Genomic DNA, 16612 nt, shown 5'->3' on the forward strand with positions numbered 1-16612 from the left:
GAAAGGATTCATGTGTGAGCAGCATCATTTTTTTGTTAGTCTAAGTGGAGAACATTTTAAGTGTAATTTGCAAACCCCTAATTCATGTGAAGACATTTCTGTGTCTAATTGAGTCCTATAAATCTAATTTTGCAGTGCAGTAAGAATAGTTCAACCTGCTTTTTAATTTAAATCCACTTGTTGAAAAAACAAATTCTGTATCTTGAAACAAGACAGAATAAGGCAGGTTCTAGCACTGAAACAAATTGATTTGTGTTGCGTAAAATATTCCTACCAACTTGCTGCTGAGCTGACAATTCAGAGGAACAGTAAGTACAATATATATACAAAATATTTGTCTTGAATTTTGTAACCTATTTTCAAGATGCAGATCATTCTGTCCTCAGAAGCAAAATATTCATAAGAGGTGTCAAGAGTTCTTGTTGAAATGATTCAACACTTTACCAACACATGAGTATTCATCAAGAGTCACGCGCACTTTAGCATTTTAACCAAGGGCACGAATTGACCATTCAAATTTGGTTAATGAAGCTTAGAAACCTTATTTGGATAGACAGGTGTATTAGCTGTGTGTTTCAATATGTAAATTACATTAAAAGTCAATTGCTTTTTGGTGTTAAAAGTCTTTTTTCATGCTTTCAAACTTAAAAATCCCCTAATATGGAAATTTGTGGTTCTACATCTGCAGCAATAATGGGGAAATTCTGGTGAACATATGCAGAAGACCTGTATGCAAACTCATCAAATGACAAACCAGGATGCAACAAGAATTGTTTAATATCTATTAGGGTAAGACCAAATAATACAAAAGTAATACACAAAAATGTATTCCTCATTTACTTCATTCATGGAGACACAGCCTCCTCAAACGTTTCACTCACCTCATTAGAGCATGTTTCTACAGAATGTGTTTATCCATGGCAAATATTTCCCTCACCTCAAGTACTTATATATTTATATCTAGTTAAGATATGGTACATCATAATACAACCTACAATACATGTGGAAACATAGGGGAGTTAATGGGGAATGGCTTTCAGAAGCTTTGATACAGCGATGTGAAATGCAGAGTAATAGCTGTCCAGTGCAGTGCAGTTCTTGCTACACGAGAACTATACAGATGTAATTTCCATAATCAAATAAACTGTGCTGTATGTACACATGGTAGAAAGTCTGGACAGGGCCAAATTTCTTCAAAGACCATGGTAACTCACTACACACAGAGAAAAGTAGCGTGCTTGTTCATCTTTGTACACACTTTACACTTAATCTAAAGAACTGATCAGCAATACTTTTGCTCACAGATGAGCATGTGAATGGTACAGTTTACAGGGTTATACTTCATAACTACTGTATGTGCATCTGCTGGTGAAAATGTTATGCGATTGTTAAATTATAATAGTGTTGTCCAACTTAAAAACAGGCCCATTTTAAAATTCAAAACACTTTTATGTTATGATCCGTTTGCTATTCATGTCTATATTTGAAGCCTGCACAACAGGATCCCAATTGATCCTAATAATTCTACAGTTAAATATATCTATGTTAATATTGCTCCACTGTGATTCACTGTGAATTAAGTTTGCACTGATGTCAACAGGTAACCCAGTGCAAAAGTGACTTAAAAATTTCCATAAAGTAAAAAAAACAACAAAAAAACTGTTAGCCACAGCCATGGAAAGACACACCGAACATGTGCTCATCCATACATCATCCAAAATAGACACAAACAAAAAATAGGGTGGTACAAAAAACAACAACAAAAAAGTAAAACAACAAACAGCCTATTGAATACCACACCATCACAATCAGACAAGACGACTCACAGGTTTTTGAAATAACGAGCACTCGGATACTGATCTTCACATCTGTTTCAAGTCTAATACTGTATTACTGTAATAACCATCTACTGAATCTTGAAGAAGTTTTCAAACAAGACTTGAGTGACACGAGGCAAACATCTTTCCACTGAAATCAAAATGACACTGTCAGGCCTCACGAGGGCTACACACAAATATCCTCTCTTTCAATTTCACTTCATAAAGAAATAAATGGCTTGAATTTTCTTTTTTATAAATATCATATTACACCTACTCATGGAATAACACCAACAGCCACGAAATGACACACTAAGGCCTGAAATCCAGAGCTTCAGAAACAAGTAAGTCATTTAAGCATTTACATGTAGGGGTAAGTGGGAGAATTTGCCAAAGGGGGAGAACATCCATCACTTCATACAATGCTATGACCACCTACAACAATGATTTTTAATATTTACTGTTTTTCCAAACTGCAAGTGTTAAGGTTTTCTTTCACATTTAACCTGTACAACATTAATTTGGAATGTTTTTTCCAATGAGCTGCAATCCTAAATACTGCATGTGCTTCACTTTAATATGTAATAATAATTAATTTAACTGAAATCAACCAGCTAAACACATAACCAGTGTGTACTGGCGAAACTAAACACCCCGAATGTTTGAATAATGGTGATAAAAGGAGACAAAAGCCCGGTATGTTGACACTGAAAGGGATTTACAGGTAGAACTTAAAACCAGCTGTCACACCTTTCCTGAGAATGTAAAGGAAATGTTAAATTAGTCTGAAAGGTTCACTGACGCAGATCAGTAAAAAAAACAAAACATCATCAGGTCACCAAAACACTAACTGTCAAAGGTTTTCTATGGGATTTAAATATTCCCAGTACCTTCTAATTTGTCTTCTGATTTTAGAGACAAATTATTTAATTTTGATTAGATTTTGCTATATTTTGAAATGCTGATTCAATTGTCGAGATTTTGGCCAAGTTCAACTTTTTCTTTTTCAACAAAAAAGTAACAAAGTTTACATACAGAGTAAGAAAAAGACGTTGAATTTCTTGGCCAATATTTAAAGGATAACAATCCTCCCAAATAAATATGGTTGAATTGTACCCTAAACTTAAAGGAATAGCTTGACACTGTCTGCTTTCTTGCTGGAATTCCACTCTTCCTTGCTGGATATCAGTCTTCTCATCTAACTCACAGCATGAAAGCAAATTGGTGAATTTCCCAAACTGTCAATCCATTGCTTTAATGGGAAATCATGTTTTTTGGACATGTTGTATATGACACTTGTCAGCTGAGTGGCAAACAACAACAGTACAGCAACTGAGGGGCAAATGTTGTGACCTTCAAGGCGAATTAAAATAAACACTTCTAACAATGTAGCTACTACAGTACATTAAAAAAAAACATATTTAAGGTAGTTAAAAGATGATTTTAAAGTGTGACAAGGGCAGAGGCTTGTTGGTTTTAGCTATATTATGTGTCTCCGTTGGAAAGCAACACACACATTTACCAGCTAAAATTGGGCAGCATTAGAGATTAAAAAAACAGACAACAGCTCTTTAATAACTGGCTGCTGGTTTAAATGTAACTGACTATTAACTCCCACGTATATCAGAATTCAATAGGCCAAACTTGACTTTTCTCTACATTGTTCTGTTTAAATTCAGCTTGTACAATGTTATAATGAAGGGCACCTAATTCTGAAATGTGTTCTTAATTGATCCCTTTGTATCTCTCCCACACGGCAGTGTGGTCCCCCTCCTCTGTCCTACATTGGGTCGTCGTAGTTGTAGGTGGGTGCTGCTGAGTACTGGTTCTGCTGCATAGCTCCCTGTGCAGCTCCCATGGCTGCCTGCTGAGCTGCCTGCTGGACGTGGGGGTTCTTCCAGGCCCCAGTGGTCCACTCCTCCTGGGCCTTACCCAAGCTGCCACCACTGCCACGGTAGAAGTTATGAACCTGCAAAGTAAAGGTACTTTAGCATTGTTACTGTGCTTCAGGAAATTAATGTTTTACAGAATTAAAATGGAACTGAAATAAATTTTCTTTTTGCAAATAAGTAAAGTTTTTTTATTTATTATTAATTTGTCTGCCGCCCCTACATTAGTGTTCTCTAGAGGGCATGAATTTTTTGTACCACTGATGATGTCGGTACTTTAATTGTTTAATTGATGAGTTAAAAATAGTCCATTTTATCACTTAACTTCCAACAGCCATATTGGTAGCAATGCACCCAGGTGATGGACGTTAGCCTTTGCTTAGTCCCATCTGTGATTTGACATCAGATTTTCCCTCCCAACTTGTCACGTATGGACGCTTCATCAAGACCCCTTGGTGTCGCTTTTTAATGCCTTGGGTACCCCTTTTGCATAATTTTTAGACATGTAAAGCTCTGCGGTCAAGTTAGCAACAATGTATATGCAACATCCGGTCACGTTAGCAATGATCAATATACAACATCCGGTTACACTACTACAAAATAAGTCCGGTTTCCGGTACCCGGATGGTTTACTCATAATGGTGAAAAAGTTGAGCGTGGAATGCTGGACTCTTTTCACCCTCATTGGTCGCCATCTTAGCTACGAAGCGGAGGTGGAGGTACCATCAACCTATTTTCAAACTTGTGAAAATGCCGTCAGAGGAGGCTGCAGCATTTGCAATCGTAAAAGTATGTTATTTTTATTCATTTTAAATCAAAGTGAACTGAATTCAAGTGAGGCAGGTAAAGATGGGACAAGTTGCCATGTTAACAACTTGCAAGTGTTGACGTCATCAAGACAGTTATATGATTTTATGGAGTTGGTTGTTGAGGATTTAAATACAGTGCATTGACAATATAGCACCATATATCCAGTTTAATTACACTTAACAATGACCTTTAGCTGATGTGGGGCCTCCAAATTGGTTTGGTTTTCAGGCACTTTAGCATTAAGTGCCACGTGAATTTGCCAGGACTTATACAAGTTCCTAACCTCTAACATGCACTTCCTGTGCTCTTCTTCTTCTATCCCCTACAATGATCTTGTATTGATTGCACTTTTTGTTAACTCTTACTTCCTTCCCTAGGTATTTACCCCATTGATGCGATATGTACTATGAGCTCTTACTAGTATTTATTGTCAGTTGTAGATCTGTATTTGATTCTATGTTGATGCTTGTATGTTGTTCCTCAAATGTAAGTCGCTTTGGATAAAAGCGTCTGCCAAATGAGTAAATGTAATGTAAATGTAAGTTACTCATACTCAAGTTTTAACAGTCTGATGATTTGCCATCACCAACAGTTGGACCCATGAAAGACAGATACAGCTAATGCTAGCTAGACTCTATGCTTTGTACAATGTGGCACAACACCGAGTGTAACTCAGCAGGTGTTGAAATAACAAGAACAAAAAGTAAGTTAGCACTCCCTTCTCGTGGGAATTGTTAGCAAGCCAAGTTCATTAGCTTTCACTTTCCGAATTGAAGCTAGGTAGCCTAGTTAGCTAGCTCACAATTATCGAATTTTCGGAATACACTTAGCAGCACCATGGGTCCATAACCAAAGCTATGTGAATTTAATAGAAGATAGGGAGAGAATAAGTGTTTTGTATCAGTGTATGTGGGCTACAAGGTGATGACGTTCTCCAGTTAGTAGCACACCACGGAAGTTGACAACAGGTCTCCTAGCAACACCGGACCTAAAATGTCAGTCGATCACTGCCAAGTAAAACGCCCACCCAGAGGTTTGAAGCTTAGCCGCATTTTCCACAAATTTCAAAAAAACCTTATCCTCTTATATGTAAATAATCATGCAAAATAGTATAATCGTGTAATAACTGTAGCAGTACCATTATAGTTAATATTTCCTAAGAAAAACATTTCAACTTTAAAGAGCCTTTTTACCCATGAGCCCACACACTGCTCATTTCTGCTTCTGGAGAAGAAGCTTAATTTTTTTTTACTGAAAGAAGCAGAAATGTATATGTCACCTTTGTGAGGGCGATGGTGGAGAGGACAGCCACCGCAGTAAACATGATGGTGGGTATCAGCATGACCACAGCTGAGCCAATGTTGGTGCTGAAGAAGGTGATGGTAGCCAGCCAGCCACTGATGGGAACAACAAAAGAGTTGTAACATCTTAAATGTATGACGTGCGTTACAAAAATATGTGTAAACATTGTTATAAGCCAGAGAATTTGCGTCAAAAACATCAAACTCCTCCATGGTTATACACCAGTCAAATGTGAACACTCAGAAATTATAGACAGATTTAGTGCGACTTCCCAAGTATAGCAATATCTCCTATTAACTCAGTATCAAAGTAATGTGATAGTTGTCTGTACATCCTAATTTGGCAAACTTTTAATGGTGCTAATTCTCCAAAATATGAACAAATATAGGCTTTGGAGTGCACTGTTACCTCACTACTGTCTGAAGCGGGGCCAGAGTGTCAGACTGAAAACCCTTGGTCCAAGGTAGTATGGTACACTATTTGCAGGCTTTGCTAAAGGTAAAGGTAAAGATGTTCTTTATATTTATGTAGAATTATGTAGAGTTTTTTTCTTCATCCTATGTGAACCAGATTGACCTGGCAGTAACCCTGTAGACTAACCTATTCTCACCTTAATAGAACTGTGCTGTGTGTAAATTATAAAGACAACTTTTTGTTCAGTGCTGGGTATGGTACAGTATACCAAGGTGATGGTAGATTAATTAATTATTTTTTCTGCTTCATCATCATTTGAGTACACATGGGTGACAAATTTAAGGAAACATCTTAATAAAGATGTGGATATGCTTGCATGCAGGTCATACTTGTTACGGCTGCCACCGCCCCACCTGTATTTGCCTGTGCTTTTGAGTAGGCTATCTGGTATGCTGAGCAGGCTGTGCAAGCCCACGCGGAGGATTGGCTGCACGAGGAGGGAAGGTCCCGCCTACTTCCTGGGTTTCCGGTGACCATGCCATCGATTGGTGTAGCATGCTACTACGGGCCAATCAAAGGGCGACAGTGACGCCCACCACCTGCTTAAAAGCCTCCCGGGTCTGCCATTTGGGGCAGCAATCTGACCCGAGTTGCTTGCCTTGGGAACACATGTCTCAGAGCTTGTAGTAGTGTTTTGTTACCTGTGCCAGACTTTGTGTCTTGACTGTGTTTCACTGTGTGAAGGTAAGGAAGTGGGCCAGGTTTAAGCTTCGAGATAACGGACACCTTTCTTGCACACACCGTAGTTGTTTTATGTTAGTTTTCACCAGGTTCAGGGGTGCTGTGCACTTTGTGTTTTGGGTTTTTGCAAATGCTGTAGGTTAGTGAGCTTTTGGTTTACTCTTGTTTTTGTTAGTACCCCTGTAGAGCAGTAATCCTCCTTTTGAGGATCTCATTTTGTTATAATTGTTTGTTGATTTCCACAGCACCCATTGGCCCATTTGCGTTACTTCAAATAAATATCCTTTCAAACCAACAACATCTGGTTTATGTTTATGTCCCAATATCCCTAGACACCTCGGGACGTAACACAATGGTGTTTATTCCATGGAGATGGAGTTCCAGTGACTTGAAGAATCTATGCCAAGGAGCACTGACGCTCTGAAGGTGTATTGCTAATTAACTTTATGTGGTTTATTCTCTTTTAATTTGTCATCCATCACCATTTACACTTTATATAAACATATTAGATATTTGTGTTGGATAGTAAACAGTTAAAAATTCTTACCACACTCCCCAACCTGGAATGCCAACAGTCTGAATGATACTGATAACCACCTGCGCCATGAAGACGAAGAAGAAAGCCATAAAGTTGAAAGAGCTGTCGGTCCTAGATAGAGAGGATAATAAACGTCAGAAAGGATGTGATTCAGCAGTGCAGTGGCTATAGATTTTGAGTATGCTCAGTGTGGACCCAGCTCACTTGAAGGCCTTGTAGATGGGCCTGAACCAGCACACGTAGGAGCATGGGGTGAAGAGGATGAGCCACAGGAAGGACATGCCAAAGTTGGTCGCTCCACCACCTCCACACATCCACGCCAGACAGCCAATCAGATTAACAGCCAGTGTGGCACTATTCACTGTGAACAGAGAGAGCGCAACAATGACCAAAACAAGACTGAAGACAAAAACCTCTATGGCGAGTATCCCAAAGGCTGCATTACTCAGAATTCAGCAGGATTGAATCACTGCACCAAATTTTCTGTTCTATATTAATGCTACAATACATTAATGAGGACTGGAGCTACAGTTTATTTAGCACACACAGCACACCATTTCTACTCTACAAGTACCAAACAGTTAGTGTGAACTAATCTACTTTTTCACCACTTACATTCTTGTTTTCGAATGGCAGAACCTATGTGATAATGAAAAATATAACATGATGCTCATGTGAATATTACAATTTGACACATTACACCTTTATCACTAAAGGACACAATTTACAATTGTTTTCTTAATTAATTAGTCTGGTCTAGGTAATGACAAAAATTTGTGGAGAAAAGCAGTTTCCCAGAGCCCAAGATGTCTTCAAATATCTTCTTTTGTCCGACTAACAGGCCAAAACTCAAAGATATTGAATCTTCAATGATAGAAAAGCAGCAATAATCACATTTACGAAGATGGAAGCAGAGAAATTTGGCATTTTGCTTGAAAAATACCTTAATCGATAAATTGATAATCGAAAATAGCAATTTTCTGCTGACTGATTTGATCAAAGTCAATCTGATTTTAGATTTGAGGAGATTTTGTTAAAACACAGAGCAAGAAGCAAATGTGTCAAACAAACTTAAGGCACAATATTTACTATGCATAAAAATTTTAAACTGGCTCTGTGCCAGACATTGAGAACGGTCAACCTGGTCTCACAGTTCTATGAGTGTCTATGATGTTTGACTCTCATCATATTTTGGGTAAAACAAAGTGACATAGCATGAAAAAACTGAGTCGTACAGGTTAACAGCTTACACAATGATCAAAGCAACATACGCGATGAAACCTGAGTGGTAGCAGATGTTTACTGAACTGCAAGCCAGTAGTCAACACAAACTTTTACTGCTGGTAAACTCACAGATCCATAGGTAGTACAGCTTCTTGCACATGCTGCGACACCCGTCTGGGATCTCATTGAAGTCTTGGTAAAAACATGGCTTGAGGGGGATGAACCGAGGCAGAGGAGGGAAGTTGTTTTCTAGGATACAAAGACACAGTTCAACACAGCTGCCCACACACCAAATTCGTAAAGAAATCAAGTCAAACAGCTGCATGAACATGAATGATTAGTATTTTGCCTATATAAATGGGTTGATTTTGCAATGACAGCCAGCTTTACACAACTGTGTAGTTGAAAAGAAAGGAAAGCTTACCTGCCATGATGACCGTTCCGTATTTTTGTCTGCTTGCAAAGAGACACAAGAACTTCAATCTCAGCTGCCTTGAAAACCAATCTGCAGAGAAAGAACAGAGCTGTTTTATGAAGTGCAACATCACTCTCTTAACACCAGGCAACAGGCCACAATCCTCTATAGGCCTTCATGTGGATGCAGGAACACACTTCACTGGAAAGACTTTTAATCCCTCCTATATGCTTTGATTAGAGGTGGTACCCAGCCCTTCCAGCATATCCACCTATGGTGGTGCATCATTCATTAAATCGACTGAGTTAAACACGTTTTATTGAACACATTACAGCTGTGCAACGCGCGCGGTGGGAAAAAGTGTGGCCTTGTCGTGATTCCTAAAATGTATTCATAACCTATGGGCGCTATATAGGCGTGTTACATGCCTATTGAGTTTACAGACTGGGCTATATATAGCCTAGTAGAGCTGTTTGTTTAGCTCTATAATCGACCACCTTCTAGCCTACATTATCTGACTGTGTTTGTAAATCACATTTCAATGATGATGGTGGATGTGGAGTAAAACTCTAAAGGGCATCTTACTGCCACAAAACAAAGCAATTTTTGACACAGACTGATCCTGGTTGAATGTATGCATTGTGACCCTAAACATGTCTTAAATGTGTATTTCTTTCAGCGGATGGCAGTGATGCTGCAGTAGGGCACAGTGCATCGTGATCACAGGCGACGGAGAAGCGTCCTTCAGCCTGTGCGACACGGTGCATCGGTGCTTCCGGACGCCGAGCAGGTCAAGCACAAACTCCTCACAATAAGCAACCCAGGCTACAGATGTCGAGGTTTTACTGATCCCGAATCCGGTTTATTTTAATACATTAATTTCAATCCTGCCCCAGATGGAGTGCAATGAATGAAAATGCAGCGATGAAACGCCTTACCTTCCGTTTAGTCCGAGAATGTCGCTAGAATCTCTCAGTTCGTTTAAATAGCATCCTTTGGATTAATGAGCATTAAAACGCACCCGAGGAAACAGTCAGATCTAACGGTGATAAGACAGAAATATCTTAGGTTATTCCTCAATTGATGGATTTGGGAGTAAGGGGCGGTCACGTGACGTAAGGTCTTTTCTTTACGCACATACCCCCACTTCCCTCCCTCCGCTGGTTTTACCCGCCCGGGCAGGACCATGGCTCAGGACAGAAAAACGGGATTTGTTGCTGTCCTAAAACAACCAATCACAAAGCAGAAATATAAATAGGCCTTAATTTAAAATATACAAGCCCCGCCCCTTCCTGATGCTGTCCACAGTGCTGAAAAGCAGAGGAGACATTACCCGTGATCTGATTGGCTGCCTGTTAGCACACTATATACTAATCAAGCATTACAGCAAAAAAAACACATTTAAGACAAGGATGTGAAATGTGCAACACGAATAAACTATTCGTGTTGCACATTTCATTAATAAAGGCACCTCAAAGGACTTTTTGAAATGCATAAAACAACTGAAAATACAGCTTAAAACGTTGAAACACAAATTAAAAGGATATAAACTATTTTAAATTAAAAAAAACGCAGATTTTCTCAGAAAGACATACGTGGTAGGTCTACATGTGATATATTTATGCATGCATGCATGCATTTACAATCTATCGTGCCTTCTTGGTTTCGGGACTGTTGTTCTGACGCCCCTGCACCTGACAAGTCTTTCCGTGGTCCCGAGCAGCTGTTGGGACAGGTGAGAGAGTGATATTTTGTTTCTGCTGTGAAACTCTTAAAAGGCTCTCTGATCAGTCCAGTACCGTAGTGCTGCTTTCACATTTCCTCGTAAATGGTGCTTCTGGCACATAATAGAATGGAGATGAAAAATACACAAACGCGTTTGTCGCCCAATTTAGTTGTGTACTCTTTCTCTGTATTAATTTACTGACACGCCCCCCCCCAACGCTTTACCATTAACTTACATTTCCGTGTTTTTCTCTATGGTTTTTGTTTACAAAATTTCACAATTGCTTTATTTTACAGAACATGAACGCAGCAGTTCCCAAAGCTAACGTTAGCTCTTCCTGCAGTGTTATGAGTTGAGCGAGACTAAAGGTAACGGCATATAATGATAATTAACTATTGTCTGTCAAGTTAATGTGCTTATGTGCTACACTGATGTATTCACGATATATTCAGGATCCCAAAGTAGTCCGACAGTGTTGCATTTGTCATCAGTAACGTTACTCGGCGATAGATATATTAGCAGCCCTTCACTTGTTGTTGCTCAGCTAATGTTAGCTAACGTAGCTTTTTCTCACCATCCTACGGCAGTTTAAGAGGAGCAACATTATGCTACTAGCTAATACAGGAACTAGACAGTAACGTCAGTTATTATTTCCAGGAAAGTTGTCAGCACTAGAAAAGGAACTACATGGGGCTTTTTTTAATCGGAGTGTCAGTTTTTGTTTTGATGTTGACCGTTACAGTAGACGTTAAATCCTAACAAAAGTAACGTAGGTTAAGTTAGTGCCGAACTTGCGAGTAGCTTACGTGTGTACCTGTTTGCTAAATTTGAAGATGAGCTAACGTTAGCCTATGCCCGACCAGTTGGCTGTCATACGAACAGGTAATAATAGAACAATGCAAAATGTTGTATTCCTATCAAAATATGTCTTCCCTTCAAAGTAAGAGAACATTTAGGAGAGAGACGACTTCATGCTGCAAAAATATGCATCCTGCTCCTTCACACATTTTGGACTATGATAAGTGTTTTATATTTTAAAAACCAAGACAAAAAGAAAACATTCTTAATTGGAGTCAGATTCTGATGGGAGTGCACAGTTTGGCACCACACAACAGTTCTTAAACCATTTCTGTTACCCCCCTATAAATTGTCATGAGGTGTTTGCTGTGCCGTTATCACCTTATGGGTTTTGGCTGTTAAGGTGATAACATCAACTTAACTTTTGACTTCGCTCACTTGTGCGTTATCTTATCTCCTTTGTCCGCAGTGCTGGGAATGCAGCCACCGCTCCCACCTGAGGCGGTCAGAGAGCTGGTGTGCTCCTGTCTGCACAGAGACCCAGTAGCAGCAGACCTCCGCTGCAGCCTGTTTGTTGCTGCTGCACAGAACTACAAGAGGGACTCTTTGCTCAGACCCTTCCCGCCTAGATACATAAGTGGTGACAGTAAGGACTTTGAGGAGCTGGTAAGATATATGATGACAGCCAAAAGCAAATGAACCGTTTGTGCTTTTATGTCAAACACTGACATAATTCATTTTAAGTGCCTTAATTTTAGATAAATGAGATATATTAGTAAGCAATAAAGGCAATAAGTGAATTCAGAAAAGAAAATGTGATTGTGACCTTTTTACTTTTGTTTAGAAAGAATGCACATGCACACTAGAGGGTGATATGGGAGTGGATTTTCACTCCTGTCCCATCCCTCTCTCACAAAAATACTCCTGTCCTGTCCCAGTCTTATGCACACAATGAGCATGATGGTGGCATGATAAACATACACTTGGTGGCTGTGTGGTTAGAGGTGGCAGTGTTTCAGTAAACAGGTGAAGAACAAGACTACAAGAGTTATCCTGCTCAGAACTGCCTCTTCATAACATCATCATATTATTGTGACTTAATCTCAGATGTTTAGTGAAGTTTGCGGTGCCAAAGTATTTCACTGTCTTTGCACACACATCACACACAGCGTCATTATTACCTTCACAGCCAAAATACAGCCAGACGTGAGTCAGCCATAGTCAGTATTCAATCGCAGGAAACGTAAAGGGCTGCATCAGCTCACTTTAAAGAAGCTCATTCTCAGAGCCGTAGCGCAAGCATGACTTTGACAGGCGGAAGAAGAAGTAGTTCCTATAACCGAGTATAATTAGACCATCCTGGCGACAGTAAGATACTTATGATAAAACACACACTCACTCCAAATTACTGAGTTTAGACATTGACTTTTATATGGGGTGGTGATGGTTCAGTGGATAAGATGCATGCATTGTGGGAGACCCGGGTTCAACTCCCCACTGTGACACATCCATCAATGTGTCCCTGAGCAAAATACTTAACCCCTAGTTGATCCAGAGGTGTGCGACCTCTGATATAAATAGCAGTTGTAAGTCGCTTTGGATAAAAGCGTCAGCTAAATGAATCACTACATCGAATTCACCGTTCATACACTGAGCCTAATATACACTGGTGGAACAGCCACCAGGGTCAATTTGGGGTTCAGTATCTTGCCCAAGGACACTTCGACATGCAGCTTGGAGGAGCCGGAGATTGAACGACCGATCTTTCGATGAACAGGCAACCCGCTCCTCTTCCTGAGCCACAGCCGAGAGCTGCGAGAGCCCGCGCACTTTTTCCGGTTATGTTATCGCACATGACGACATTGTGATTAGATTAATTTTGCAGCCCTAATGCAGATGTGCATACGATACAGTGAAAGGGAAGACAAGGTATACTGTATGGACAGGTGTGACCACCCCTGTTTTGGCTATATGATCATGATTTGTATTCTTCTCTAGTTGGCAGATGTGAACTCTTTGCCGGGCGTGAGAGAGTTGGTGAGACTACGACCCAGACAGGGAAATCATCACCTGGCTCTCACACACTGGATTCTCTCCTCAAAAAGCTTTGCTGTGAAGACACTCCAGAAAGAAGAGGTACACCACTACAAGAATAAATACGTAAACAGTGTATTTTACTGCTTGTGTTTTTGTTCATAGTGTGTGTCTTCGATCTCTACCAGTATGCCAAACTTTGTAACCTTACGGAAAATGAAGGGATTTCTGCGCCAGTGCCAGACTTCCTGTTTGAGCTGGAGTACTGCGATCAGATGAACGCCAGGTTTGAGAAGACGAGGGCAGGCAGAGACGTCTTCTATGCGTTCCACGGGAGCCGCCTAGAAAACTTTCACTCTATCATTCACAATGGGTTGCACTGTCACCTCAACAAGGTTAGTGCAGTCATCACTGCTTCATCTCTTCTGTGGCAATAACAGGCTTACAGACCTGCGTAAGTGTTGCGGTGCAGAGATTACTAAAGTGCTGTTTCTGCCCAACACAAAAACTCAGTCCATGTGGTTTATTTTCTGCATCTTGTGTACAGAACTCAGTGTTTGGAGAGGGGACCTACCTCACCAGTGACCTCAGCATGGCTGTCCTCTATAGTCCACACAGCAGCGGCTGGCGAGAAAGCCTCCTAGGTCCACTGCTCAGCTGTGTTGCCTTGTGTGAAGTCATCGATCACCCAGATGTTAAGTGCCAAGTGAAGAAAAAAGGTGTGTTAACCGTGTCACTGACTGGACTCACAGAATAACATACATTTTTCAGATTAAAACCAGAAAATCGTTTCCCTTTTCAGATTCGGAAATCATTGACCGTCAGCGCTCAAGAGCAAAGAACAGCGAAGGAGGGGAAGTACCGCAGAAGTACTTTGTAGTCACCAACAATCAGCTTTTGCGAGTCAAGTACCTGCTTGTTTACTCTCAAAGGAGGCACCTGTCCAGGTAAGAAGCTCCTGGGTCAAATGTAGTTTTGCAGATCACTTGTGGGTAAAGGATGAAAATGCTGAAAAAGTTTTTATGTATAAGCCAAATTACACACAAATGTTTTTTTTAAGTGTTTTGCAAAACATTTACTCACAAAGTTAAACACTGGAGACAGCATGCCATTTATTATGAGCTGAACCTTAAAAAACACGCTTGTGCTGCAATCGACTTTGTCATGTGCCAGTGTAGTGGCAGTGTGGCGAAATAACTGCCCAGTTACAGCTGAGTATGTAAATTACGTGCTATGTAAACACACTCGTAAGCTTCAGGTTTGTAACAGATGCCTCTTTGTATCTGTATGTGTGAATTCCCCGTAACACAACAATACAACTTGTACATTCACTTTTATTATCCAGCTGAGCTCAGCGTGTACACTTGTGCTCAGTGTGAACAGTGAAGTGTTGAGATGATTACCATTAGAAGTTTTCTTTACGGTTTTATTTACCAATACTTAATACTCTTATAAAGACTTGTACACTTGGAGACACATTAAAGCAAACAACATTATTTAAACCTTTTGTAGAAATACAAAAGTTAAATCTTAAATAGGAATATAGAAAAGACATGGAACAGAAATAGATGAATATGTTTAAAATCATTCATATAATTACAATTCTGATTACACTGTATTAGAATATAGGAACTATACAAAAACCATAGTACAATTCAGGCCTCTTGTTTTTCTGGAAACAGAGTAAATGAGTACATTTTGTTTGTTGCAGGCAAAGAAGTCATTGTTGTGTTTTTCTTCTTCAGACATTCCCGCAGCACCTCCTGGCTCCTCAGACACCATTTTGCCATCATGATGAGCCTCTATATTCTGCTGCTCATATTCATCGGTGCCTTCAACTCCACCACCTTCGTTTCCTTTTGGAACAGACTGTTTAGGTGATAATGCAATGGGACAAATGGCCTGGATGTTTGTAGTCCACAGTGCCTTCCTGAGCAGAGACTGACTGGAGGCAGTTTTATGCACCTTTTATACAGTTTTCTCTCTACAATCATTGTTTTCTTTATATGTACAAATAACTAAAATTACTGTTATTCCAATTTTTCAAATAGCAGCTAGTGAGATCCTGTTGTGTATTCATGTTCATATTTGATATTGGTAATAAGACCATTCTTCTAAATGATGATTTAAATGAAACTTTAAGGTATTGAATATAATAATTAGGTTTAATGAAGGAAAAAATCTATGAGGTAATTTTTGCTGACATACTGTATTTCTAATGATGGATCACCGAAAGGCTACTGATAAATGTATTGCAGTAAAGAAGTAAGCTGGATGTTCTCTTAAAGGCAGCAGGTCCTTAGTTAAAAGTTTTGACGCTAATAAAATTATTCTTTTGATACTTGGTTTAAGTTGTTTGAAGGGTTTGAGTGAGGTTAGTTTGTTGTAAGTCTTCAAAAGTGTAGTTGACTTTAAATGACTGTCAGGCTTGTTTAGGCATGAGTTTATAACATCACACATTATTCAGATATGCTGAGCATAATCATGCAGAACTCTGCAGCTGCTTTCCGAACATCAAAATCTACTTGAAGGTCACTCCTTCATAATAATCTTTTGTTCTTTTCCTTTGTTGCTGGGTTTTGTGTTTTATTCAAACCTGAACATGGTTTCCTCTAACAGGGGCACATTTATTACAGCTGGCACGCAGACAGTTCTTTGTTATCTGCTGTATTTATTAGTAAAAAAATAGTGAGATGGCTATATGGCATTAATAACCGAGGTGGCCCGCTTTGGAACCAGAACCTGTCATTCTATTCAAATTTACCTGATATGCTAAATTTATCCACAGTTAGAAGCACAGGAAATATAAAAAAAGGAAGAGAGTTTATATAGTTTTTTGTGTCATACAACCTTGTAAGAGGACAAATTATTAACTAAAATTATGAAATTCTAGATTTAGATACT

At 39.5% G+C, this 16612-nt stretch overlaps 2 protein-coding genes across 3 annotated transcripts; one reads left to right on the forward strand and one right to left on the reverse strand.

Annotated features, from left to right (window-relative positions):
- Positions 1-759: 759 nt before the first annotated feature.
- scamp5a (secretory carrier membrane protein 5a) lies at positions 760-10312 on the reverse strand. The gene is made up of 7 exons (XM_038707106.1): positions 10089-10312; positions 9160-9240; positions 8865-8984; positions 7716-7872; positions 7521-7622; positions 5796-5913; positions 760-3786 (listed from the first exon to the last, which is right to left on the reverse strand). The coding sequence occupies exons 2-7, from the start codon at positions 9164-9166 to the stop codon at positions 3598-3600; spliced, it is 693 nt and encodes a 230-aa protein (XP_038563034.1). The 5' UTR covers positions 9167-9240; positions 10089-10312; the 3' UTR covers positions 760-3597.
- An 807-nt stretch (positions 10313-11119) lies between these two features.
- On the forward strand, positions 11120-16054 carry parp16 (poly (ADP-ribose) polymerase family, member 16). Of its 2 annotated transcripts, none has more exons than XM_038706652.1 (7): positions 11120-11244; positions 12144-12340; positions 13673-13810; positions 13897-14103; positions 14256-14427; positions 14511-14655; positions 15454-16054. In XM_038706652.1, exons 2-7 carry the CDS (start codon positions 12152-12154, stop codon positions 15587-15589), a joined length of 987 nt encoding a protein of 328 aa, XP_038562580.1. In that variant the 5' UTR covers positions 11120-11244; positions 12144-12151; the 3' UTR covers positions 15590-16054. The 2 variants fall into 2 exon arrangements, with proteins under 2 accessions (XP_038562580.1, XP_038562579.1); XM_038706651.1 differs by lacking the exon at positions 11120-11244 and adding an exon at positions 11397-11758.
- Positions 16055-16612: the final 558 nt, after the last annotated feature.

Source organism: Micropterus salmoides, unplaced genomic scaffold, assembly GCF_014851395.1.
Source record: "Micropterus salmoides isolate LMB-PRFRI ecotype aquatic unplaced genomic scaffold, ASM1485139v1 Ms_hic_scaffold_8, whole genome shotgun sequence".
NCBI lineage: Eukaryota > Metazoa > Chordata > Actinopteri > Centrarchiformes > Centrarchidae > Micropterus > Micropterus salmoides.